Source organism: Phacochoerus africanus, chromosome 5, assembly GCF_016906955.1.
Source record: "Phacochoerus africanus isolate WHEZ1 chromosome 5, ROS_Pafr_v1, whole genome shotgun sequence".
Lineage (NCBI taxonomy): Eukaryota > Metazoa > Chordata > Mammalia > Artiodactyla > Suidae > Phacochoerus > Phacochoerus africanus.
The window spans coordinates 46,117,635-46,143,738 of NC_062548.1; the positions used below are offsets into that span (position 1 = coordinate 46,117,635).

Consider the following 26,104-nt stretch of genomic DNA (forward strand, 5'->3'; position numbering starts at 1 on the left):
CTGCAAAATAGAAAGTAAAGCAAAATATACCCTCCTCACCCATTAGATTGGCAACATTGCTTGTGGCACCTAGGATGTAGGGTGACAGCTCTCTGGCAGGGAGGTTGGACAACTTAGTAATTAATTCCATATTTCATTTAGTCGGGAGAAGTTCTCAAAAACAAGCTGATGAATTTCACTGTTGGAGTTCCCACAGGGGGTTAAGAATCTGATTGCAGCTGCTTGGGTCTCTGGGGAGGAATGGGTTTGATCCCCAGACTGGCGCAATGGGCGAAAGAATCCCGTGTTGCTGCAGCTCACAGCTGTGGCTCAGATTCAGTCCCTGGCCCAGGAACTTCCATGTGCCCCAGATGTGGCCATAAAATTTTTTTGGATTAAAAAATAAAGAATTTCACTCTAGGAGTTCCCCTTGCGGCACAGCGGGAAAGAATCCGACTAGGATCCATGAGGTTGTGGGTTCGATTCCTGGCCTTGCTCAGTGGGTTAAGGATCCGGTGTTGCCGTGAGCTGTGGTGTAGGTCACAGGCATGGCTCAGATCCTGCATTGCTGTGGCTCCTATTCAGCCACTAGCCTGGGAACCTCCATATGCTGTGGGTATCGCCCTAAGAAGAAGAAAAAAAAACAAAGCTTGTGCGTGACTGTTCACAGCGTCATTAATCACAATAGCCAAGAAGTGGAAACAAGCCAAATATCCACCAACAGATCAACTGATAAACAAAAGACGGGTCTACCCACACAATGGGTGTTCATCCATAAGAGGACTAGAGGACAGATACATGCTACACTCCATTTCTGTGCAGAGTCCAGAATAAGCAAACCTGGAGGGAGTAGATGCGTGGCTGCCGGGCCGGGGGTGGGGGTGGGGGCAGAGGGAAGAGCAGTGAGTGACTCCTTCGTGGGTACGGCATCTCTTTGGGGACGAAAATGTTCTAAAACTGATGATTGTGGTACTACGTGGTAAAGCCATTACAATAAACGAATTGAGTGGCACCTTTGTGGTGAATTGATGGTACGGGAGATGTGCCTCCCTAAAGCCGTTAAGAATAATCAGGAGAAAGCTGACAAGGCCGGGCCAACCCGGCCTCAGCAGATGAAGCGGCTGGGAGAAGACACGCAGGAGGTGGGCTCCGAAAAAGTAGGTCTGGGCAGAGGGCACCAGAGGTCATCACAGCAGCCAAGCCCTGCGCCCGCGGGCTGCACTGAGGACGGCTCGGCTGGCACATCTGTCCCGTGGCTGAGAAACGGGGCAGCAAGACGTTTCCTGCCGCGGGGTCACTGGGCCTGGGCCATGTCTCCAGGAGCAGGCGGTCTTCACAGGACCAGACCCCTGCGTGAAACGGAGTGGCTGACCCCCACCAGTGGCCACGACCCACATAGATCCTGCTTTTTCATTTTGCTGCAGTGCCTGGAATGCTTCCTGTTGGGCAGGCACCAAGCACCTCCTCGTGAGCCAGCACCTGGGCCTCTCTCACCTTCCTTCAGGGAGGCTCTCCTGGTGTCCTCCTGGCCTTCTGGGACACTCAAGGGCAGAGGCTGGCCAGGGATGGGCAGGGCCACTGGGCTCATTCTTAATCCACAGAGTGGCTCTACCCTGGATGCCAGCTTACAGCAGACCCAGCCCCCAGCATTTACAGAAATGGCACATCCATCCACAACCCACCGAAACAACAGCCTTGTTAGCCCTCAGCCGGTGGGGTGCGGAGCCAAGTCCCCATAAGGGCCAGGACTGAGCACCCACCACCTCCTGCAGAGGTCCCTGCACCCACCTTGAGCCCACTTCTGCCCTGGCCTTACCCACTCCCTGCTCTGAAGTCACTGAGGCCCCTCTCCGAGACCAGAAGCACCGTGGGCTGGCACGTCCTTCTCAATTTGAGGCCACGAGGGATGGTGGCTGAGGAGCTATCCCCAGCCCACTCCACAGTTTAAACCAAAAGCACCCTCCACCTCAGGACCGCCCCTGAAGGGGCTGCAGCAGCTACAGGCCCCACTGCCTGGTTTTTCAGCATCCTGCACAGCCTGAGCAGCAGGCGCCACCATCCCTGCTCCATGGGCCAAGGCCTGTCCGCGGGGTCTGATCCTGGGAGCAAGACTCGCCAACCCCTCAGCAGGTGCCTCCAGTCCTCCTGACGTGCCGGTTTCCTGCGCCACTCTCGGCCCCACTGACTCTCATTCCCCAGGTCTGGGGCAGCGGGGCCCAGTCCAGGGAGAGGTACAGTTCAGGAGACCTTGCAGGCGGAGGTGCACACCCTTTGCGAGGGCGCCCTGAGCCCCGCGTGGTGCCAGGCCTGGCCCAGGCGACCCTGAGGAACTTCAGGCCGAGGTCTAAGCAGCCCAGGACAGCCCTCTGCTTGCAGGTGCAGGGTCAGTTCTGCAAGGCGCCCAGGTGTTGGGCGGCTGAGGGTGACTCAGGGGTGTCCGGTGGAGAGCCCTGATGTCTCCCTGCGGCTGCCACACCCACTGGCTCCGGGCGAGGATGGGGAGGAAGGAGGCAAGGTGGTCAGGCTGTCTAGGGGGCGCCCTGATGGACTCTGCCTGGCCCGCAGGCTGCAGGGACCCCGGGAGCTTCCTCTGTGCCTGCCGTCCTGGCTGTCGGGGGCGGGGAGCGCAAAGAGGTCCCAGAGGGAAGGTGGTCCCAGCTGTCTTCCCTGCCCCCCCTCCGGGATGCCCACTGTCCTTCGCTCTGAGAAGGGCCTGGGGACCATCCACGGAGCTTGGCCCTGGTGCCCAGTCCTGGCACAAGGATCATTTGACACCACCCCCCGCCCCCACCCCAGGCTTACCACCAGGGAGAGGCCCCGCTCAGGTCCCACGGGTCACCCCGTGGTGGATGCTGCAAGTGGCCCAGACAGGGAGGAGGGCTGGGGCGTCACGGGGTCTCGAGTATCTCCATACTGATCATTTCAGTGAAAGGAAGAGCAGCTCTGGGGAGAACCTGGGGGGTCGGGGTGATGACGTCAGGCTGCAGAAACGGCCACAGGGCTCCTCCCGAGGTGACGCCCAGGACACGGGGGCGTCTACATGCCGTTCCCACCAAGAGCGCCGGAGCTGAATCTCACAGTCACCCGAGGAGCCCCGTGTAGGTCCCGCATCTTCGAGGAACCCTGTGCTGGGAAAGGGGGCGGTGGGGCTGTGGGGCACCTGAGGTCCAAGGACCCTGGAGGGTCTTGGCATCTGAGGACCTGGGAGGTGGCGTCCGAAACGCAGGAGGCGGAGGCTGTTTCCAGGAGCCTCTGGGTGCAACCTGCCCACCAGGACCACAGAGGCCCTCTGCTGACCCTTGGGGACATGCAGGCCTGGGAAGTGACCCACCCCTCCCCCTCCACAACCAGGACAACGGGCACAGAGGAAGCCCCGAGGGTCCCTGTGGCCCGCAGGACGGGCGCAGTCCATCAGGGCGTGCCCTACCCTGCGTGAAGTCCACAGGTTTCGGATGACACATCCGTGAGCACCAGAAGTGGCTCCCCCCAGGTCCGTGCCTCCCTGGCAGGATGACTTCAAGGGGTCAGAGTCTACGCACTCACCCCACACCTGCAGAGGCCTGCTCCAGAGAACAGGGTGCCCAGTGTCCTCAGCTTGGCATCAAATAGGGAACAGGGATGGGAGTCAATTCAGGACTCAGGACAGATGGTGGGGGCCGGCTGTGCCGCCCCCCAGGGGAAGGCGGGCCTCCCCAGACCCCTGCGCACGTGCTAACGGAAGCAGAGCGGTGCACTCTGAACAAGTGGGAGGCTTTATTGTCCCATCAGAAAAAGACAGAGCCAGGACCCGCCTGCCCGCCACTGGGCTGGGGGATGCCCCCAGGATGCCCCCACTGTGACCCACAGCTAAGAAGCAGGGGCGGCAGAAGTGGACAGTGCTGAGGGATGCCTCCAACACCAAGATGACACATCCTACGTGACACAACCGCACCTTCAGGCTTCCTCCCCAGGGATTCCAGGGCCCCCACCCACACTCAGCTTCCGCCTGTGGCCAGCAGGCAGCTGCAGCCTAAGTGCTAGGACGCCCTCCCTGGGGGCTGCAGAAGCGTCTGCCCAGGAGCTGCCTGCCTCTGCAAGAAGCCAATGAGTGAGATGGAAGATAGGGCCAAGGGACCTGTCCCTGCAGGGGTACAGAGCAAGAACGGGGGCCGAGGAGGGCCGTCTGCTGCCTTTTCCAGGTACCCCAGGTGGCCTGGCTTTACACAGGGACACCCAAAGGCTGCGGGCAGCTCCACCTGCAAAGTACCGCCTGCAGGAACATCAAGCAAGCCCAGTGCAAACCAGGGCCCAAGGGCAGCGCTGCCCAGCTCCCTGGGGCTGCTGGTTTGGGCTGGGGGTCAGCCGTGGCCTGGATCCCCCAAATTGGCTGGGTGTTGCTCCATTGAGGCTGCTGGAAGGCACTGGGGATCCAAGAGCATCCTGCAGAAAACACCCGAGTCTCAAGGACTGCCGAGCCCGCCCTGGGAAGGGTCCCTCCGCCCCATGGCAGGACGGACGCTGGGGAGCAGCCAGGGAGACCGGCCAGCTCACCCCACTGGGAACGGGCATGTGGGCAGAGGCAGGAGTCTGGGTGTAGACTGGGGGGTGGGCGCAGGACGGGCTTCCAGGCAGGCCTGGGGGGCTCAGGGGCACAGGGCTGACAAACGGGCCATCACAGCAGATGAGCAGGTGTGTGTCGAGGCAAACACGCTATTTCTGGAGCACAGCCCGCTGGCCCGGGGGCCACACCCGCATCCTGAATCACTCCCGTGACCTCGGAGTCGGGGGAGATGTGAAGGGTGGGGCCCGGGCCCCCGGCCTGCAGAGGCCCCAGACGACCGGCAGCAGGGAGGGCCGAGAGCAGGGACCTGTGCTGCCCTGACACCCTGGCCGGTGGAGGCGCCACTAGACGGGCCGTGGCAAGGGTCCCTCAGTCCTGCTTGTCCCCTCTCTGCCTCCAGGGGTAGATGAGCTCCCCGAAGAACAGCTTGCGGCACAGGGAGCCCCAGGAGTGCTGGGGGTGGCAGCCGCAGCTGGGAAGGCGGTAGGTGTTCAGCACGTGGCTGTAGGGCAGGGGATTTATCTGGAACCACAAGAGCAGCAGTCAGCCAGGCTCTGGCCCTCCGCCCACCACCACCACCCTGGGCTCCGGCAGGCCTCTGCGGGGAGCCCCTGCGCAGGCCAACCAGGGGCAGGACTGCCTCCATGCCAAACACACTCTCGCCTGTGGCACCGGGGGTCGGGGTGAGCCGCTTGGGAGGCAGGCCTGGCTGGCAGTCAGGGCGATCTGCTCTGGCCAGGCCACGGGGCTGGTGGGGAGCCGACTGCTCCACTCGGGACGCACAGCTCCCCGGAGCCTCTCCAGTGGGACTCTGGGCACCCCCAAGAAAACCACACGGGCCCGGCTGCCTCGGCATCTGACTCCCCCTCAGGCTGGTGCCACCTGCCTGGACGGGCACCAGCATCAGGCCTCTGGCACCTTGCCGGCCCCCTCCCACAGGACAGGCCCCAGAGACTTAAAGATAAGCCAGCCCAACAGAGTAGGCCCGAGGCCTGAGGCCCTCGCCAGTGCTGGTGTTCTGCCTGGAAGGAGGGCGCACGGGGCCCAGGGCAGGAGCCTCAGGTGGCCGAGCACAATGGGTCCCGGGCATGGGGACCTGGGGAAGGTTCTAGACAGAGGGGGGGTCCCAGCGCCTGGAGACTTCAGGGGAGCCTCCCCCAGGCCCCACTGCTCGGCTCTGCTGGGCCCTCCTGCCCCCACCTCACTCTGGCCCAGGGGACCCCACACCCAGGGCAGCATGAAAAATGCCCCAGACCACAGGCGGCATCGCAACGGGAGGGGACTCCATCCACAGGCAGCAGCCCGAGGGCTGCCCAGAGGCCTTACCTGCATCAGGAGGCGGAGAGGCCTGCCAGCCTCATGCTCCAAGACCCGGAACTTCACGCCGGCTGCAAGGAGGAGAAGAGCAGGCGCCGTGAGGGAGGGCGGCCCCAGCGGCCTCGGCCGCTGCTCCTCCAGCTCTGCACGGCGCTAGGGGCTGGGGGCTGCGGGGCCGGGGCCTGGTCTGAGCCTCCGGCACAACTACACTGAGAGGCAAATGCCCAGGCTCTGGCGGGCGGCGGGGAGCCGGCTGCGGGCCCTCCAAGTAGGACGTGGCTTTTCCCAGTGCAGACAAGGTGCCCAGGGTGGAGCGGCCCCGGCTGGCATCGCCCGTGTGCCCACGGCGCCCCTGGCCAGCAGTCCAGGCTCCCAAGCCTGGGGATCCCCAAGATGGAAGGTTCTTGAAGGAGAAACAGGAGCTGATTATCAATTGATGAGGAGGCCCAAGGCAAACTCAGCGGAACGAGGAGGCGGCGTCTGTGGCCTTTCATGGGAAGTTAAAAGAGCTCCCCTGCGGCCGAGAGCAGAGGGCGGCGGGCCGAGGCCGCCTGGGCCAGGCTGCTGAGGTGTGGGGGGATGGCTGGGGGCCAGCGAGCCCGGGCAGCACTGCTGAGGGGTCCCTGGCGGGGCCACCTGGGGTCCACAGAGGAAGAGGCTCGGCAAGAGGGCATGAGGACCCGCAGCGTTAAACTCGAGGCCCAAAGCCCATGGAACACGCGCGTTCAGGTCTTGCGGCTCCAGACTGTCGGGAGCAGCCGCCGTGCGTGCCGGCGTCCCGCCGAAGGAGCCCCAGTTTGGGGCCTCCTGGGCAGGCCGCTCACCTCAGGGCCGTCCCAGCGGCTGCTGGACGGGCTGGGCCAGGAATGCCCCAAGCTCCTGACAGGGTCAAAGCCCCTGAACCAGATGGCCCAACCTGCAACTCTGACCAGTTGGGTCAGGTCTCCCTGGGCCTGCAGCAGGGCACCTGGCCGGCCTGTGGCAGGTGGCAGCACGCGCGCAGCGGCGGGGCAGCCAGGGGTCAGCGGGGGCGAGGCAGGCCCTGACACGCAGCCCTGGCTGGTCACCTCCAGGCGAAGGGACCCGCAGGCACACACAGCTCCGCACAAGCACACTGGACGTGTCTTACTGCCGAGAGACCTCAGCACAAACGCTCTCGTCAGAAGAAAGGCCCTGAGCCCGAGGGCCTCTCCCTCCAGCTGACACCCAGGACCAGGGGCCTCCGTCCTCTGCCCACCCCATGCCCAGCAGGCACACCTCCGCTTCCAGGCGGGAGCAGCTCTGTGGCTGCGTCTACAGAGCCCATGGGTATGCGCCCGCACCGTTAGCCCAGACCTACCCGCGAGCCTGTAGGGCCGGCAGAGCCGGAGGCCGAGCGAGTACAGCGGCAGGGAGTTTATGAGGTCCGCAAGCAGATGGATCAGACCCTGCACGGTGACCACCAGGAGCCGGAGCTGCAGCACAGACAGTGCTCAGGGCCTCTGGGCTGGGACCGCGGCCAGAGCCAGGCCGGCCGCCCTTGAGCAGGGCAGCCCGAGGCGCTCCAGTGGAGAGAGGGACCCGGGCCTGAACCGGAGGCCCGAGCAGCAGGAGGCAGGGAAGCAGCAGGCAGGCCTGCCCACCCTCCCTCCCGCCAGGTCAGAGGAGATGGTGCGCCCACCCAGGCACCTGTGCCCCTGGCCCCCTAGCGCAGGCCACCCGAATGTCACCCCCTGCCCCGCGCCAGGGGCTACAGGAGACCAGCAGCACGACCCTCTGTGCACCCCGCTGCCGGTCCCAGAGCCAAGGCCCCCCAGGGTGGGCCCCCTACCCACCCCGGGCCCAGCACACGCTGCCAAGTCCAAAAGAGCCACCCCACACGGCCTGCAGGCCGAGCTGCCAGTCACGACTCCAGCACCGCGGACCAGGCCCATGGGCCAGGGGACATGCCCCCCCACCCCAGCACCGACTATGGCCTTGGCTCACCAGTGTGAACACCAGGTAGTACAGGGCCGTGGTGGGCAGCAGGAAGACGAGCATGGTGAACAGCAGTGTCCCGATGAACAGCTGCGAGGACAGGGCACGTGGCACCAGCAGCAGCCAGACCCCCTACCAGGCGACAGCAGCGCCAGCGCAGGCCACACCCCACTCCCGGGCCCACCCAACCCAGCCCGGCAGGCGTCCCGGGGCAACCCCGGAAAGCCCCCTCGTGACCGCCTCCTCCAGTCCTGGGGACACCTGCCCTCCACGTGGTGAAACACGGGGAACAGGGGTGGGAGGAACAAGACCGGTCGACAGGCTGTCAGCCTCGGATGCTGGCGACAGGGGGGTGGTGACACTTGGGCGGGACGACACCTGCCCTGGAGGGCCATGCTTGGGGCGGGGGGGGGGGGGCGTTAGGTCCGAGCAGGCGCCTGGGACAGGCCAGAGCCAGGCCCCGTTGAGGTCACCGCGCCTGGCGCAGGTCCTGCCCTGCCAGCCCTGGGGCCCTGTGGGCTGGGCGGCAGCGGGAGCCCGCACCTGGTCTAGGTCGTAGGAACAGGAGTCCATCCGCTGGCGCAACACGTTCCACTTCTTCCCTCGGAACAGGCGCCAGAGCGAGGACAGGCCGCAGATCTTCAGGCAGTACAGCCTGCAGCACGCGGCATGATCAGTGTGGGGCTGGCGCCCCCACCCCGCACGGCCGGGAGCCGGGCCCCGGGGGGCGCACACCCACCTGGCGCCGTAGACATAGAAGCAGTAGATGTGGAAGGTGAGGAGCGCGATGGTGTCCGACAGGATGGACAGGGCCACCGTCAGGCCCAGGCAGGCCGAGAGGCCCACGTGCCACAGGATGCGCTCGATGAAGGGGGCCATGAGGTGGATGTAGCCTGCAGGACGGGGCTCGGCCTGGAGGGGGTGCCCAGGAGACCCCAGGGCCCCCCAGTCCTCCCTGAGGGTGGCTGCCCCAGGCTTCTGGAAACTGCCCGTGGCTGGGAAGCAGAGGCCAAGCGGCCGGGGCCCGGGACCCTAAGGGCGGCGGCTTGGGGAGCCGAGGCGGGGTCAGGGGGCCAGGGGAAGCCGGGGGCCGGCCTGCCGACGGGCACTCACTGATCCACAGGTGGATGTGATACAGGAAGAAGCGGCCCAGCACCTGGTCCAGGGCCCGGTTCATCTTGAGCCCTGCGGGCGCGCCCATCAGCCACTGTAGCAGGTGCTGGAGCTCCTCGGCCACGTGCTGCAAGGACACAGGGCGGGCACCCTGTCCATCAACTGTCCCCGCCCTGGCTGCCCATGTGAGTGGGCGGGAGGGTGGCCAGCCCACCAGGGGCCCAGGTAGTGGGTGGGAGGAGCCCTAGAGGGAAGGACAGGGTCGAGCGAGGGCCAGAGACAGCACAGGGACCCTCCCAAGCAGGCAGGGAAGCCGAGGGCTGTCCTGGCCGCCCTGGGGGAGAGCTCGGCCGGCCCCAGACCTCGGGCCTCGCCACCAACACGAGGCCACAGGAGCCACCTCCCTCCCGCCAGGCAGGCCTTTCCCAATTCCGGATGAAGGCCTCTGCCATGTCAGGAGCAGGGAGAAGGAGAACAGAACGTTCTTTATAAATAGAGCTTCTTTAATATTTAAAGGATAAGAGCTTGGCAGCAGGAAGAGGCTTTCACTTTTTAATTAAATATTTATGTTTCTGAGCAATTTTGCAAAAGGGAGATCTTGGATGAAGCGGGCCAAAAGGCAGAGTGTGGATGAGCCAGGTGAGGCGGCCAAGCCCCTTCCCCAGCCCCTAGCTTCCCCCTCCCCTCGGGCCAGGCCTCCTTGAGAAGCTGAGCGACTCTCAGCCTGGGGCACCTGCCCTGCAGTGACCTGGCCTGGCTGCCAGCAGGCCTGGTGCTCCGCCCAGGGCCAGGAGGCCCCCACGCAGGCCTGAGGGGCTGCCCCAAGCAGAAAGACAAGCCCGGCACAGAGGGGACAGGGCCACTGAAGGAGGTGGAGCAAAGGCACAGAGCTGCACGGACTATGGGAGGATGACCTTGGGAGGGAGGGCAGGCGGGGCCCTCGGCCTGGGAATGGAGCCTAGGGCGCGGAGGAGCTCAGGGGCGCGGAAGGGAGCTAGCGCCTCTGGGAGCCACAGCATCGGCACTGGGGGCAGCGTGACCACGCAGAGGGCCCAGGCCCAAAGCGAGCCACCCGCAGAGCTGGGAGAGTGGAAACGCCCACCACATGACACTGGGCCTGGCAGCAAGGTGGGTTCCACAGGAACGGCCACCTTCAGGAAGGGAAAGCAGGAGCCAGGGACTCCTGTGAGACACAATGGCTCCCCTGGGGGAGGGGACCTGTCTGGGGCCAGGGACAAATGCTGCCCCCAGGAAGGGCCAGCCCCCACCCCAGAGTCCAGTCTAGGCTTCACCCCAACCCACTCACATCAGCCACGGGGATGAGGGCGTCGGCCAGCTGCCCGATGCGGTCCTTCCTGTGGAGCCAGGACAGCAGCAGGAGGCCAAGGGTCACGTCCAGGAGCACAGAGACAAGCGTGTTGGCCTTCCTGGAGGAGAGGGTCCAACAGGGGTGGGCGGTGAGGCCGGCGTGGCCGGGAAGGGCCAGCACGGGCGGGCTGGGCACAGGGAAGGCCCCCGTGGAGGAGCCCAGGGCCGGCTCCGCACCTCATCAGCTGGGCAGGGCTCCTGGCTTTCTGGGTGCTGAAGATGAGCGTGAGCTGCTCCAGCCGGTGTCTGAGCTGCTCGCACGTGGAGAGCTTGCTCCAGATGAAGGACAGCGGCCACAGCCTGAACACCCTGCAGAGGAGGCGGCGGGGGCGGGCATCTTGAGGCCTCTGGGGTTCTCCTGCCACCAGGGCGTGCGGGCCAGTGTCCCTTAACACGCAGAGAGGAAGGACCCTGCCGGCCCCAAGCACCGGCAGCCACGCCTGAGCACGGCGGGCAGCCTGGGGGGCCACGGTCACTTACGACTGACCGTCAACTGGAAACACAAGGCGCCCACTCCAGGCACTGAAGCTGAATGCCTGCCGGACCCCTGGCTGTGCCCAGGGTCTCGGCTGCCCTGGCTGCCTGGCAAGATGGATGTCTCATGAGGCAAAGCGAGCACCGGACCCGGCACAGTCAGTTGCGGGGAGACGTTCCACTGGGCACACGTGGCCCCTGGGGGCCGGGGGGGGGGGTCTTGACCGTGGATGGTATAAAGATTCTGTTTGCAACGAAATGACTCGGACCCAGTTCCAAGGGTGACACATGGTCAGCGCAGCCCCTCCCTACTCCACTCCAGCCCAGCGGACGGCGGCCTAGCAGGGGCGCCCCGGGCAGGGGTCTCCCCGGGCTCAGACCAGCCCTGGGCGGCTCCCCTGGGCTTCGCTCCTAACTGCACCAACGACACGGCACCTGCCTGGGGGCTCGTCAGGATCCACGGTTCACACGCAGCTCCCAGCCTTTCCTGGGCCCTTTGAAAGCTGAGAAAAGCATAGGACCTTCTTCCCCCGAAGCTGCACTCGGGCCCAGAGCACCTGTCCCACAACTCCCTCCACGGGCGTCCCGAAGCTCGGAAACCACCCCCAACCCGTCAAGCGCCCAGCAGCCACACAACCCAAGGTGCTGTCCACACACAGCTGCTGAGGTCTCTGGGGGGGACAGGCCACGTGCTCCCAGACCCTCCCTGAGCGGGCAGGGCCAGTCCCCAAACCCAGCACCAGCACCCCAGGACCTGAGGATGTAGCACAGCTGCGCCCCCAGGTGGCGGCATGGGGAGGTGGCTTCCCGCAGAGGGCCCACGCCCAGCATCCCCAGGGCCCGCGGGGGCTTTACCAGACCCCCCAGCCAGGAGTGCTCTGGAGCTCCAAGAGCAGCTGAGGCTGTGCGGCATCCAGACCTACAGCTGACCGTGAGTGGGTACTGCCCCCTGTGGCTCTCCCACAAGGGCTGGAGCCCCCAGAGGCGGTGGGCCTGTATGCAGGACAGTGGCCCCTGGGCAGCGACAGCTTGGGCCTGGTGGCCATCTCATTTTCCCTTCAGGGGCCTGAGCTGTGTGAGGGTCACTTCCTGCCCCTTCCTGGTGTTCCCATGCAGCCTCCGAGGCTGCCAGGAAGCCTGGTTGTGCCATGGGAGCGAGGGGCACAGCACAGCTGTGCTCCCAGGGTGCGCTCTGAGCTATCAGCAAGAAGGGAACAGGGATAGGGGCCTGGGTGCAAAGGGCAGCTGGGAGCCTCCAAAGGGCCTGCCTGGGCCTCCGGGATCTGCACAGCAAGGGGCAGGCCGAGCCCTCAGAGCCCTGGCTCTCCGCCCACCCCCCGCCTCCCGCCCCCCACCCTCCCAGGAGCACCTACCGACAGGCACTGGCAGCTGAGATGAGCGACAGCAAGGAGGCCAGCAGCAGGCAGACGGGCCCCGCTGCCCACTTGGCCAGCTCCACGAGGATGCTGGCCTCCACGCCCTCCGACTGCCAGTGGCTCAGCCGCACAGGGCCCTCACCGAACCGGTCACTTTGGAAGAGCAGCTCGCTGCGTGCCACCGTGTCGAAGACAGTGGCCAGGCCCCCCACGCTGGCCAGGGCGTCTCCGGCCTGGCGGTCCGGCAGCACGGCGGGAGGGTGCAGCTGGGACAGCAGCACCTTGCGCTGGTCGTAGAAGATGAGCATGATCTGGTCCTCGCCAGGGGCGGCAGGGCCGGGGGGCGCCTGCCGGCGGGTGTACTTACAGCTCCAGAGCTTGCTGCCCGGCTCCCGGCACAGCTGGAGCCAGGGCTCGTGGGAGAAGATTGCGCCCAGGCCCTCCAGGAAGTGGCCCAGGCTCTCCTCCAGCTCCTGCTGGCGGTGGCACCAGGTGCCCAGCACGGCCAGGCCCACCCGACCGGCCTGCTGCACCTGCGCCAGGAGCTCCTTGACTTGGATGGGGATGAAGGGAAAGTGCACCACGGCCAGGACCACAGCGCTGCTCTGCTCGGGGACCCACCGTCCAACCAGGAGGCCGCTGTCCGCCGAGGCGCAGCACGTGGGGAAGAAGGCCTTGAGTACCATGCCGGGGACGCTGGAAGAGAGGGGGGAGGGCTCCGCTCAGAGCTGCCGCCACCGCCACTATGCCGCAAGCACCGCAGGCTGGCTGGCAGCACCCGGCCTGCAGGCCCTGGCCCACACGTGGCCCAGTCAGCCCTGACAGACACATCCACTGGCCGCTGGGCCCGCAGGTCGGGGAGACCCAGCTTTGGGTCCGGTCACAAGGCTGGTGGGGGGCCCAGCTGTCCGTCTTCGGCCCAGGCTGCTCCCACCCCACCCTGAGGCAGGGGCACGCATCCCCCTCCAGAACAGAGCAAGCTGGGGGGGCAGTGCACAGGGCTGAGCACAAGGGTGTAATTTTTGTTTTTAAGGACCTGATGACAGTTCTTCGCGTACACGTAGTAAAACGTACGCTCTCATGAACAACAAATGTAAATTAAAAATCTAACAAACCTTGATTTTCTAAGTTAGCAAGAACAAAGACGAAAAATTAAGCGGCTGCTGAGCTGAAGGAAATGAGGCAGGGCACCAGTACTGGCAGTAGGCTCTGGCACAGGCGGGTCCAGAAGATGCCTGGGGGCAGCCCGCCCCCTCCCCCGGGGAGCCTCAGCGCTCAGGGCACAGGCCAGCTGCCTGGGGCTTCCTCCACGACCAGATCACTGCAGATCACCGGACCACCGGAGCCTCCAGCACTCGGCTCTGCCCGCCCTCCCCGGAGCCCCGCCCTCCTCTAGGACCCACTCCCCCGACCAAGGAGGGGTCTAGAAGTTCTCCCACCAGGGGAACAGCAGAGGGGACGCCAGCCTTCCCAGCCTCACAGGACCTCCAACTAGCCTTGGGGAACAGGGGACAGAGTAGGACACACATGTTGGGGACATGCCTTTCCTGAGGGTCAGGGCAGTTGGGGGGGGGGGGGGCAACAGGTGCAGCTGCTTTCCTCCCGCCAGGTAGTCAGGGCACAGCTGAAGGGGGAGGCCTCTCCCACCTGTGGGTTCTGAATGGAAAGGGTCCCCTGAGTCAACCAGCAGCCAGGCTTCCAAATGCCCCTCTGCTCAGAGACCAGAGAGGGCTGGCCACACGAGTGTCTCCAGGAGAAAGTTCCTGTGGCCATCAGCAAGGACCAGCTGGCCTTCCTGACCCTTCTGAGGGGCACTGTGAGGATAGAGCCATCCTGCCTCAGGGTCCTGGCGCATCTGGTTTGGTGACCACCTGGGGGACCAGCCAGCCTGGTCCAAGCCTCTCAGCACCAGCCCATCGGACACACCAGCTCGGCCAAATGACAGCGTCACACCCTGCCTGGGACTCCTTTCACAGGAGCTAAGGAAAACTGCCCGAAGCCGATGTCAGAAACTGAACACAACTGGTGGGAGGGAGTTCCCTGGGGTCTAGCGGTGAGGACCTGGAGCTTTCGCTGCTGCGGCCTGGGTTCTGTTCCCTGCCTGAGAACTGAGATCACATCAAGCTGCTGCAGGCCATGGCCAAAAGAGCGAGCAGGGGCTCTGGGGGAAGTGGGCTACACGCTGAGTTCACTTTAAGAAAATTCATTGAGCTGTACCTGTAGGATCGGTGCACTTTCTTTGTGTGTTTTATACTTCATCTACAAACTTTTCCAGAAAAAAGCTCCTCTTGTCTAGGGAAGAGCAGAGAGCAGAGGGTGGTGTTCCCATCCGTGGGGCAGAGAGAGCTCTTCTCTTAAATCATGGGGCAGGCTTCCATCCCCACCCCGCCTCAGCCCCTGGGCAGGACCAGCACAAAGAAGGCTCTCAGATCAGACCGCCAGGAAAAGATGAAAGAGCAGGCAATCGATAGCAGAGGTGCAGATGGGAGGGAGCAGGCAGCAACCCCGCGCCTTTCAAGACTGTGCACAAGCCTGGGAAAGCTGCCTCTGTTAAGAATGACGGTCTGTCCCCTGGGACCCGGCCCGTTCCAGATCCGTCGGGGAAGGCCAATGCGGGCATGCCCGGCCCCTGGCAAGCTCAACTCAGTAGCCTGCCTCATGAGGCTGAAGGCCTCCCACCTCTGCGCGAGTGGATCCAGGGCAAAAGCCCAGTTACAACCGGCCAGGGACGTCTCTAGCCCTCCCCTGTGGAGCCTCGCCGCTCCTCAAGAGCTCACAAGATCCGTTCTTACTCCATGTGTTTGTGTTTAGAACACAACAAGCGTTCAGTAAACAGTGCTTTTCTTCTCTCATTTCAGAAGAAGGGACACGAATCTAGGGCTCTGGTTTTTGCCCTTTACTGCAGTCAGGGACAGCTGTAAAGTGCGGACAGCCGGTTCCAATGACCCTGAGTGCCCTTCCAAAGGGTCCACAGCGGGAACCAGGTTGGGCCAGAGGGACCCGGCTGGCCTCCCTTCACCCCACAGGGCCGGGACCAGATTCCTCGCCAGGGCACCCACGCCGCCCCGGCGCAAACGCGGGGCTTGGCGGACGGGCCCCAGGAGGACCCGGAGGGGCCTCACCGCCCTCCCAAGTCTCAAGCCCGCCCTGGCCGGCAGCGTCCCCATTTTACAAATGAGGAAACAGAAGCTCCGAGAAGCAGGAGGCCAGCGCGGCTCCGGAGACCCTCGGGCTCCCGGGTCTGTCGGGCGGCGCGGCGGGAGTCGGGACCACAGGCCGGCGGGGGCGGCTCCCCAAGGTCGCGCCGCAGGACGCTGGCCCGCCCCCTGAGTGCTCACCGGCTGCTCCCCGGGGCCGCCCCCTCGGGCGGCAGGGTCGGGATGGGGTTGGGGACAACGACGGGTGGGCCCGGGCGGACGACGGCGCTCACGGCCCCCAGCCCCGCCGCGGCCGCGCCGCGGGACTGGAGCCCCATTTCCGCCCGCTCCCAGCGTTGCCGCGCTACGGTCCGTCCCCAAATGTGCCCGGGCTGCCCGCCGGCCTCACGCACAAGCGTTCCGCGCATGCAACGTTCCGGATCCTGGAGCCAGTGTGGCCAGAATGACTCCCTTGTTGCCGTAGCGTCCCCGTCTGCCCGAACCACGCCGCGCACCTTGGTCCTCCTCACGGTCTGTGCACAAAGCCCTCGTCCCACCTCCAGCCTACTCACAGTGTCCCCAACACCCCTGCCTTCCAGTCGTCCACCTTGCCGCAGCCACCAAACCTCTCTCCCACCCCGAGTTTCCTCGTCTGGGGACCCATTAGACCTGACAAATCAGGATCCCCGCCCTCTCCTTGCCCCCCACCATCCAGGTGAAAGGACCCCAAGTCCTGGGTGGGATCTCCCGGCTCCCCTCTCCCAGCATCCTGGTTCCTGCAGGGGCCACGTGAGCTTGGAGGGCCAGCCCAGAGGCTGAAGCCATCCAATCTGATGGCCCCTCCTGCTCCAGGGAAACATACCCCAACACCAGCAGCAGCAACTAACGTTTACTGAGAACCGGCAACAGAACTTTCCACACTGACCCACTAACCCACCGCTACCTCCGCAGAGCCGGAACATATAGGCGGGACCTTGTCAGGCAATGGCCCAAACCACAGACCCCTAAACCACAGTCCTGGTGAGAGGCAGAAGCATCCCTCACCAGCCGCCCGGGCAGGACTAGGCACTGTCCGCTCCCCCTGAAGACCCCCACACTGGAACTGGGAGCAAGGCTGGGCCCCAGACTCAGAGTAACCCCGCACCTGCCCGCCCCTCCGGGCCTCCTGTTCCTGCTGTTTTTCAGCAGCAGGAGTCTGTCCTCACAGGAACTGTCCACATGCCCTTGCAGCCCTTTGACCCTCATTTGCGGAGGAGGAAACGACGGCTCAGACAGCCTCCTGTGGGAGAAGACGCCCAGGAGCCTGGAGGTTCACAACTCAGCCACGTGACAGCCCAGGGCGCCTCCAGGGCAGCCCCTCTTCTGCCCCCCTCCTTACCTCGGCTGAGGCCAGAGAAGCTGCAGGAGGCTCAGAACCTGAGGCGCCTCTGAAAATGCGGGACTGTGAGGGGCCGAGCCCCTTCCCAGACTGCCCTGATGAGCCCAGCCAAGCCACACCCTCCCCGCCTGCTTCTGTCTGATTAGGAGGCAGGGGCTGCGGCGCCAGCGGGAGATCCTGCCTGGGGGAGGGCTGGCAGCTGGCCCAACTCTCCAGAGATCCCCAGGCTTCAGCTGCTGGCCCCGAAGGGCAGGCCTCCTGGGCCCTGGGGGCTGGGAGGCAGGTGATCCCGGCTGCCGAGCAGGACTGAATCCTCGCCCAGAGGAAGACAGGGGCCAGTGCAGGGCTCAGCACAGCAGCGCTCAGGAGGGTCAGCAAACGTGCAGGGTCAGGAAGGCATGGCCAGCACCCGCCTACCCTGAACTTTCCCCCACCGTGGTCCTGGCCCGGGGGCTGGAGCACGCACGGTCAGGGGCTACCCCCGTCCAAGCCCGCCTGGTCAGGCCAGCTTCAAGCAGTGCAGGTACGCTTTGAGGCAGCCATCCTGGGGGGGGGGGGGCACAGGCCACACCCAGGGGCCCCCCCAGTCCCTCGGACACCAGCCAGAGGGACACCCAGGCCCAGGAAAACAGGATCACCAGCGCCTCTGCTCGTCTGCCACAGTGACACTGCTGCTGCATGGGTGCCCACGCCCACCAGGCTGCCAAAGCGGAGCCCACTCAGGTCCCCCAGGGAGCCCAGGGGCTGGCGGGCACTGACAAACAGCTGCATGTCCCCAAACTCTTCACTCACAGCCAGGCCCCGCCCAGCAGGGACCCCCCCCCCCGGCCCAACATGGAGGTGGGGGCCAGCGGCTCCAGGGCAGGGTCCAGTGTTAAGCTGTGCCCCACCCCAAGAATGTAGTCTGTCACCAAGAGGTGGCCAAAAGCATCCACAGCCAGCCCCTGGGGGGGCCCAGAAGGTGCCCACTGTCGCCCAGCAGCTGTGAGGGGCTCGGGCAGTAGGCTGCAGCACGCGGACAGCCCCACGAGCGAGATCACTGGCCACCACGAGCCCAGCGGCTGTCACAGCCACATGCTCTGGCACGAAGGCCCCAGCCCCGGCACATGGCAGGACAGGTGGCAGCGGGAGCGTCCCTCGAGGTCCAGCATGTGGACACAGGGTGCGTTTGCGCCGTCAGGAAGAGCAGGTCATCTGGAGAGCAGTGCAGACCCCGGGGCCCCCCTGACCGCCCTGAGGGGACCGGGATCTGTCCAGCAGCCGGGGGGTGGGGTGGGGGTCCAGGCAGGTCCAGTGCGAGGTTTGGGAGGCGGGTGCGCTGGCGGGGGAGGCCCAGGAGCCTGGAGAGCTGGTGGGTGGGTGGCCGGACCTCTCCGAGCTGGTGCTGCGCGGGCCCACGTTTGGGGCGCAATACAAAGAGCACCCCGCCGGGTGCGAGAAGCGCCTCACGGTCCCCGCGCCCTTCCCGGCAGCGCCGGCGGCCTCAGACGGAGGCTCGGGCGGTGAGGAGCTGGATATCGCTCTGTTCCGCCAGGCCCTGACTCTCAGCCGTGGCCCCCGAACAAAATTCTGGGAGACCCACGGCCCAGGAAGACTGCTGTGGGTTTGGCTCTGAGGCCCGGGGGACCGAGGGGCATCCAGAAGCGGGGCAGGGAGAGATGAGCAGGGGTTCTCAAGCTCCTCCGCCCACGTTCAGGCAGGGAACGTGACCCTTCTGTGGCCAACCTAAGCCCCTGCCCATTACCCCAGGCCGCCCTCGGAGACTTCCAGCCCCCGGCGGTGAAACAGCCGTCTTTCCAGGTCCTCCCAAGCTGGACAGAGAGTCTCCTACCGGGGCCAGGCTCCCCTGCGGGGCGTTACCCTGTGCGGTGAGAAACTGCAGCCGGAGGGGGTGGGAGGGGCCTGGGAAAGGGCGGGGCTTGGGAGTCCCCGCCCGGGGAAGCCCCTGTCCACCACTCCGCGGTCCACCCCGCCAGGTGCTCTGCCGCGCAGCTGCATGCCTGCCTTGGGGCCTCTGCGCTGGCCTCTGGGACATTCTTTTTTTTTTTTTTTTTGTCTTTTTGCTATTTCTTGGGCCGCTCCCACGGCATATGGAGGTTCCCAGGCTAGGGGTCTAATCGGAGCTGGAGCCACCAGCCTACGCCAGAGCCACAGCAACACGGGATCCGAGCCGCGTCTGCAACCTACACCACAGGTCACGGCAACGCCGGATCTTTAACCCACTGAGCAAGGGCAGGGACCGAACCCACATCTTCATGGTTCCTAGTCGGATTCGTTAACTGCTGCGCCACAAAGGGAACTCCTCTGGGACATTCTTCACTGGGCCCCTGCGTACCTGGTCGCACTCACGGTGGTCCTGCCAACCCTCCCCAGGGGGCCCAGAGCCTCCGCAACCTCCCTCAGGAGACAGCACCCCCACCCACCATCCCCCAGCAGGACCACAAGATCAGGACCTCAGGGAAGAGGTGTGCCCCCTGACCCGTTGGCTGGGTCACCCACCAGGGACCGGCCAGGGGACCTCCAGGGGGTTCATGTTGCTGCCCCCACAGACAAGGCAAGTTGGCTCCTGGCTCTCTGACCTTGTTTCTGCACCTATGAAGCTGGGATCATGCACCCCCAGCAGGGCCAGGCTTATGTCTGTCCAGTGGGTGCTGAGAAACTGGGGTGCAGGAGACACGTGGGAGCCTCTCAGACTCAGGAGCTGGGGATTCTCCAGACACATCCTGACACAGCCCACCGCTCCTGTGGCTCCTCCAGGAAGACCCGGATGGTGGGAGTCGGTCTGTGTCTGACCCACAGCACTGCCCACCTGGCCTCCCGCACCCCAACACTGGCCGCCACGGCGATGCTATCTGCCGCCCAGCGCGGTTAATGGAGCGGCTGTGGGTCCTGATCCGACTGGCCGCAGCCCGGCTGGCCCAGCCTGGGGAGCCGGGCACAGGCAAGGACCGTTCCTGGGTGGGCAGGGAGGTGTGGCCACCTCCTGGGAGAGAAGTGATTAGCTGAGTCCAAGGGTCCCCCAGGCCCTCCTCCCGCCTAGCCTCTCACCCCCACCCCCGCCCCCGCCTGTGGGAAAAGCTGAGTCTGGGCGCTGGAAGGGAGGCAGCCAGCTGTGAAGGCCACCCGATGCCTATCGTGGCTGCAGGGGCTGGCGGGGGCCCAGCGGAGGCCACGCTGGCCGAGCAGCCCTGGGCCACGGAATGTGGGGGGGGCACCACTGAACCACGGGGGGAGCAGCCTCCTGCCTGAATCTGACATTGGGGCCCCCTGCCAGGTAGGGGGCTAAGGCCCGCTCTGTGCAAAACACAGGCCAGACCCCTGGCTCCTGCCCCTCCTCCCTCGCATCCCCCCCCCCACAGAAAGCTCCCTATTCCCCCCAAGGCCCCAGCGCCCCAGGGAGGGCCCAGTCTACGAGAGAAGGCCAGAGACCTTGCTCCCACGCCCAGCCCCGGCAGTGACACTGGAGCAGGGAGGGAAGACGGAGGCGCAGACAGGGAGTGCATGTGGTTTTCATTTTAATGTCCACAACTGTGATCGCTAAAGAGCCGAGACCCTCTGCCGTGCCCCAAAGATGGGCATGGCCACGGCGGCTGGGGTCTGTCCACAGGCATGCTGGGGCAGGTGGGGGCAGGAGGTGGGCACAGGGTGGGAGAAGGGCCCCTGTCTGTTAAGGGCACAGGGGGCAGCAGGAGCTGTGGTCAGACGTGGGCACCCGGAGAGCTCTGCAGACCAGGGACGGCCTCGGGGGGCCAGGAGCCCCCAGCCCCGCCACGGGCTCCCCAGCTACCGGGAACGCCAGGGTCCTCTGGGGACTGGAGGGGAAGCCCTGGGGGGGGGACACTGGAGTCAGCCTCGCACTTGGTGGTATGGCCCGACAGAGGCTGGGCCACCAGCATGCTGGGTGGTTCGGGGGTCCCCTGGGCCATCACAGGGCCCAGCTCTGGCTGCCCCCAGGCCCCTGAGGGCACCTTGTGCCCCTTGGTGGGAGCCCGTTTCACAGAGAGGTCGAGGGGCGCTTCGGGTGGCCACGCAGCCCGCTCCAGCGCCTGGTGAATGGTCAGCAGCTCCCGGCGGATCTTCCCCAGCTGCTCCCGAAGTGGCCGAGGGGCCAGGCCCCCGGCAGGCGCCAACTGGCCCAGGCGCTGCTCCACCCTGGCACAGTCGCCAAGGGCCCACGTCAGGTCCTCGCTCACGTGCCCAGGGCCCCCCAGCACCAGGCCCAGTGGTTGCTGGGGCAGGGGGGCCGCAGGGCCAGGGGTCTCCAGCTCACTCGGCTCCCTGTCCTCAGGCCAGAGCACCATGGAGGGGCCAGTCCGCAGGCTGGGGGGCAGAAGCCAGTCAAGGGGCTGCCCCCGCAATGCCCACAACCTTTGCCCAGCTCCCCTCCAAGGCCCTGCCCAGTCCACCTCCCGCATCGCCTGACACCCCATGATGGGGCCCAGACACCCACCTGCTCTGGGAACTGAACTTGGCCCTGCCGCAGGGGGCTTTTGGGGGCTCCGGCCGGCTTCCCAGGGGCAGCCTCCTCTGGGGGTCACTCTGGGCAGCCCGCTCTAGCTCCCTCTCCTGCCTGGGGTCGCTGAGAGCGCTGCGGGGCCAGGGCCCGCCCAGCCCAGGCACGGGCACCTTCGGCAGCCCGGGGGCCAGAGTCCCGGGGGGCCCTTTGGTGGGGGCAAGGGGTTTGGCCAGGGCAGCCTTGCCTGCCGGCAGCCCCAGGCTGTGTTCCAGGAGCAGGGGGTAGTACAGGCGTGGGACCAGGGCAGGGCGCTCGGGGGTCTGTGGGGCAGGGAAGCCGGTGGCCGGGGGCAGCAGGGGGCTTGCCGAGGCCAGGAAGGGCACGTGGGCGGCGGCGGCCAGGGAGGGGCCCAGGTAGGAGAAGAGGCCGGGGCCCAGAGGGTAGTTGACCCCCAGCAGGGACAGGTGGAAGCTCTGGGCCTCGGGCAAGTCCCCAGGGCTGGGCGGGGGGTAGCAGGGGACACTGCTCTCGGGCCCCGCTGCAGCCATGGCCGGGTCCCCCCCAGCCACGCTCCTGGGGGCCCCTGCTGACCTCGGCTTCCACGACTCGGCCGAGAGGCCTCCGGGACCCACACCCTTCGGGGCGTCCCCGGCCTCAGGGGGTGGTGTCCCTGGGGCCCCCTCAGCAGCGGGCCTGGGGCCCCTGACGTGGTGGGGCAGGGAGAGGGTGGCAGCACTGGCGAGGTCCGACGGGCCCCCGGAGTCCGAGGGGTCGGAGGGGTGGCCGGGGGCAGGTGCGCGGGGCTGGGCCGGGCCGGGGCGGCGGCAGCCCCAGTCGGGGGAGTGAAGCAGGAGCGACAGGGAGTCCTTGCAGAGGCTGTACTTCATGTGGTTGTACAGGTGCGACTTCTCCAGGCAGGTGAACGGACACTGGAAGCACTTGTAGTTGTAGGGTTTGCCCCAGGGCCGCGGGATGTAGTGCGGCTTCTTGGGCTTCCGCGCCCGGGCCCGCGCCCCGGGGCCCAGGCGACAGGAGCCAGCCTCTCGGGACATGGCGGCGCTAGCGGGTGGGCCCCAGCACCATGGCCACCTGCAGAGGGACAGGGCCTGGGTCAGCACCACCACCCTGCCCGGCCCACCTCCCCTTGGTCAGAGGGGGGCACTGGCCCCCGCCTCCGCCCCGGGCTTGGAACGGCCTCCTGGCACCAACTGGAGGCCAAAGAGGCAGGACGCCTGGTACATCTGACGCAGGAAAATGGCAAATACTTTTTTGTTGTCTTTGGTCTTTTTAGGGCCACACCAGAGACATACAGGGGTTCCCAGGCTAGGGGTCCAATCAGCTCTGTAGCCGCCGGCCTCCACCACAGCCACAGCAACGCTGGGTCCAAGACGTGTCTGCCACCTACACCACAGCTCGCCACAACGCCAGATCCTCAACCCATGTTGCAAGGCCAGGAATCGAACCTGCGTCCTCATGGATGCTAGTTGGGTTCGCTAACCCCCGAGCCATGATGGGAACTCCCCAGGCAAATACTTTCTTAGTGTAAGTGTAGCCTAGCCAGTATTTGTAATATACGCTAAAAAATACAATATTTGGAATGTACACTAAAAACCGATTAGCTCTTTCTCTGAAATTTGTTTGTCTGTCCTCTACGCGATTGGCTGGCCTGGCACACAGCTCACCCCCCAGGACCCAGCCAGTCCCTGCAGGCCCATTTCGGGGCAATGCCTTCTCTGCTGGGCTCCCCAGTGTCAGCAGAGCCCAGGTCTCTGGCCACCCCCGGGGCGTCTGGTGAGTGACTGGGGGAAGCCAAGTATGACCGCCTCCCCCCTTGTCCTCCTCCCCCCCCGAACCCCCACCCCCACCCGGGGAGGAGAAGCCCACACAGCACAGGCCGTCACACTAGTGCTCCTGCAATGCAGGGCATCGGGCCGGCACCGAGGTCTCTGAGGGGCCAGCGGCACGTGGGCCAGGCCAGGCTGGGGGGCGTGGACGTCCGGCAGGGCCCCACGGCACAGCCACCTGCTCGGCCAGCTCCATCTGGGTGGCTGCAGGCGGGTCAGCGGCCGAGCCAGCAGCCAAGACCCTCCTCTCCCACGCCCCGCGCACTTGCTCAGAGGCCTCTCCACTCTCCATCTGGGCCGCCACCTGGGCCGCGTACCGCCCCAGTGAGCACCTCCGCCGGGCGCTCTGCAAGGGTGTGTGCGCAAGCAGCCAGGGCTCCCAGGACGCCCTCGCGGAGAACCTGGAAGGACCACCTCTGCGCGGCTGGGCCGACTGGGAAGAGAGAGCAGGGGAGGCCACCCAAGCGCAAGGGGTCCGGGCACACGCACCCATGCCCAACACTCACAACCCACTCAGAGCAGACGAGGTCCCTGCTCGCACGAACGCACTCCGCAGGGACGGACGTGCGAGCAGGCGCAGGGTGTGCACGCACACGCACACACTCAAACACACCCAAGGGCACACAGGGCCAGTCACTCACAGATGTGGCCACACAAACACCAGTCCTGCTGCCTGGGGCTCAGGGATGGCCGGTGGGCTAAGCAGGGCAGGGCTGGGGCAGCTGGGCAGCCAAGGGAGCAGGCCTCCTCCCTGCCAGCCTTCCGGCCCTGCACACAGCAGGCAGTCATGTCTGCGGCCCCCAAACCTGGGGTGGGCACCCCATTATGGGAATGGCCTTGGCCGGGTGTGCAGGGCAAGCAGAGGCTACGTGACCAGCTTGCGGAGCCGTGTCCACATCTGGGAGGGGACAGGGTTCCGAGGGGAGGGGCCGGGGCGGAAGAGGAACTGGGGCTCCCTGAGGGGCTGCAGACACTCCCTGGACTTGGCGGTGGGTGCAGAGGCAGGCCCTGTCCCTGCCCCCCGCCCCCCCAAGATACAGATGACAAATGGGTGTGTGTGCTCAGGAGACAGAGGCGGCTGCGCTGGGGCCATCGATCACCCAGCCCTGGGAGCCACACAGCTGTGCCGTCTGGTGCCACCATCCACCCCACCTCCCAGCCGGGCCCCTGGACTTGGGGGTGCTCCTCCCAGGCCGCTCGAGCTGAGGGGCTCCTCCTGTGCGCCTTCTTCAGGTCGGTCGCCTGGTTGAAGGGGATTAGCTGGGAACCATCTCAGCAGCTGCTGACACCCCCAGAGACCCCCGAGAACGCCTGCCACCTGCCCCAGGCCTCGTGCACAGGCAGAAGATATGCTCAGACCCCAGCATCCTCCACACACCCAGTGCATTTACTCGCACCCGCGTCCCAACCCGTGACTCAGAGCGTGTGCCAGGGTGGCCTGCACCCCCACTTCTCCAGCCCAGACATTCAGTCCCACAAGCCTTTCCTGGCCTGGGGATGGGGCGGGGGGACCGTGGCGGACCCGGAGCAGGGCCCCACCCAGCCTGGGGGAGAGGGGCACCCAGGGCCCGAGCCACGACCAGCCGTCCCCCCACTGACTTGGGAGCACCCGCCATGGTGTGGTGCGGCGGGGGTGACCAGGCTCCTTCTTGGCGGAAGTGGAGACCCCAACTCCCTCCCCCTTACCTTCCGCAGCCGCGCCCCCCCACCCCAGGGCGCCCTCCTACAGGGATGGGGCTGCGGCGCCCAGTTGCCCCCGGTGCGGTGTGCGGAACCTGGACCCCGTGAAGTGGGGGGCGTGGGGCTGGGGCTGCCCCGGCCGCGCCCGGAAGATCCCGGCGTCCGCCTGCCCCCCCCCCCCCCCCCGCGCTCCTCGCGCCCTAGGGGGCCTCTAGCAGCCCCCAAACTTCGCCCGACGCGGAGCAGCCAGCGCTCGCCTTACCTGCGCCCCGGGCGGAGCAGAGCCCGCGGCGCCCCGATAAGGCCGCGCGTGGCCCCCGGACCAGGAGGGAACTTCCCGGCCCGCCCCGCCCCGCGCCCCTCCCTGCCCGGCGCCGGCGGGACCCGCACCCTGCAGGACCCGCACGGGCTCTCCGGGCTGCGGCTCGGACTCCCGCTTGGGAAACCGAGCAGCGGCCCCCGCGCGGTCTGCGGTCACTCACTCGGCAGCAAGTCCCGGAAGCCTCCTCCACGGACCGTGTCCCCTCGACGCCGACGAGCACCTACCGAAGTTGGCGGCAGGAGCGGCGGCCGCGCGTGCGCCACGGCGACAGGCTCCGGGGGGCGCCGCGACCTCCGAACCGGGCTCGCGGGGGGCGGGAGCGCGCGGGCGCTGGCAGAGGGCTCCCCTCGGCCACCTCAGGTGCACCCTGGTCTCCCCCCCGCCCCCCGTCGTCGTCTCCTCCGCTCACTCACCGGCCTTGCGCGCGCCCAGGACCGCTCAGCACCCTCCGCCGCGCAGGCAATTCCTGGATGGAGCAGTGGCCAGTGACACCGGTGGCACCATCGGAGCAGGGCAGGGAAGGGCAGCGGCGCGGAGGAGCCCGCAGTGGAGACGCAGGTGTGCGGCCGAATGAGGGGCGCTTGGCACCGTCCCCGCCCCCGTCGCCTGCAGGCTGCCGCGGGGGTGCGCAGAGGCAGCCAGGTCTCCCCGGAGTGCCCGCAGCGGTGTGATGGGGTGTCAGCGGCCGAGGGCGCAGGGAGTGGGGCCGTCAGCACTCATCCGTCAGGGCAGGGCTCTGGCCCCTGACAGCCCCCTGCCCCGCAGCCAGAGCCTGGGGGCTGATCCCCTGAGACAGGGGGATCTCTGAGAACAGAGGCAGCCTGGGGAGGGCTGCAGCCCAGCCCAGGAGGGGACAGAGTTTAGCAGGGGATGGTGGGGTGGGCCGCTGGAGCCTAGAGCCCCTGGCAGAGCCCAGCACGCCCAGGGGAACAAGTCTCCTTTCCTGGCTGGCTCTCCCTGGCCGACTTGCCCCCAGCGCCACTCTCTTCTCCCAATTGGTGGCTGGGTGGGTCCCCACCCCAGACCCCCGCCCTGCCTGCTGACGGCCACCACCGCCACGGCTCAGGAAAGGAAGGCCCAGCGCTCCCTCTCCCTTTCTGGAAGTCTCACCCGCAACCCTCCCTCCTCACTCCCCTGGCAGTGGCTCCCCTGCATGGGCTCCCC

The 26,104-nt window shown here is 66.3% G+C and overlaps 2 protein-coding genes across 7 annotated transcripts; both read right to left on the reverse strand.

The window, feature by feature from the left end:
• Positions 1 to 3,715: 3,715 nt before the first annotated feature.
• Positions 3,716 to 16,740, reverse strand: PIGQ (phosphatidylinositol glycan anchor biosynthesis class Q). Of its 4 annotated transcripts, XM_047781105.1 has the most exons (11): positions 15,462 to 15,619; positions 12,121 to 12,819; positions 10,451 to 10,582; positions 10,212 to 10,332; positions 8,906 to 9,032; positions 8,532 to 8,685; positions 8,336 to 8,447; positions 7,802 to 7,882; positions 7,176 to 7,290; positions 5,846 to 5,907; positions 3,716 to 5,041 (listed from the first exon to the last, which is right to left on the reverse strand). In XM_047781105.1, the coding sequence occupies exons 1-11, from the start codon at positions 15,596 to 15,598 to the stop codon at positions 4,889 to 4,891; spliced, it is 1,893 nt and encodes a 630-aa protein (XP_047637061.1). In that variant the 5' UTR covers positions 15,599 to 15,619; the 3' UTR covers positions 3,716 to 4,888. The 4 variants fall into 4 exon arrangements, with proteins under 4 accessions (XP_047637061.1, XP_047637062.1, XP_047637060.1 ...); XM_047781106.1 differs by lacking the exon at positions 15,462 to 15,619 and adding an exon at positions 16,639 to 16,740 and having other exon boundaries at positions 4,900 to 5,907; XM_047781104.1 differs by lacking the exon at positions 15,462 to 15,619 and adding an exon at positions 15,674 to 15,842 and having other exon boundaries at positions 4,900 to 5,907.
• Positions 16,741 to 20,140: 3,400 nt separating this feature from the next.
• Positions 20,141 to 25,652, reverse strand: PRR35 (proline rich 35). Of its 3 annotated transcripts, none has more exons than XM_047781115.1 (3): positions 25,354 to 25,652; positions 21,089 to 22,183; positions 20,141 to 20,958 (listed from the first exon to the last, which is right to left on the reverse strand). In XM_047781115.1, the coding sequence occupies exons 2-3, from the start codon at positions 22,144 to 22,146 to the stop codon at positions 20,337 to 20,339; spliced, it is 1,680 nt and encodes a 559-aa protein (XP_047637071.1). In that variant the 5' UTR covers positions 22,147 to 22,183; positions 25,354 to 25,652; the 3' UTR covers positions 20,141 to 20,336. The 3 variants fall into 3 exon arrangements, with proteins under 3 accessions (XP_047637071.1, XP_047637073.1, XP_047637072.1); XM_047781117.1 differs by having other exon boundaries at positions 25,101 to 25,652; XM_047781116.1 differs by having other exon boundaries at positions 24,881 to 25,652.
• Between the last annotated feature and the right edge of the window lie 452 nt (positions 25,653 to 26,104).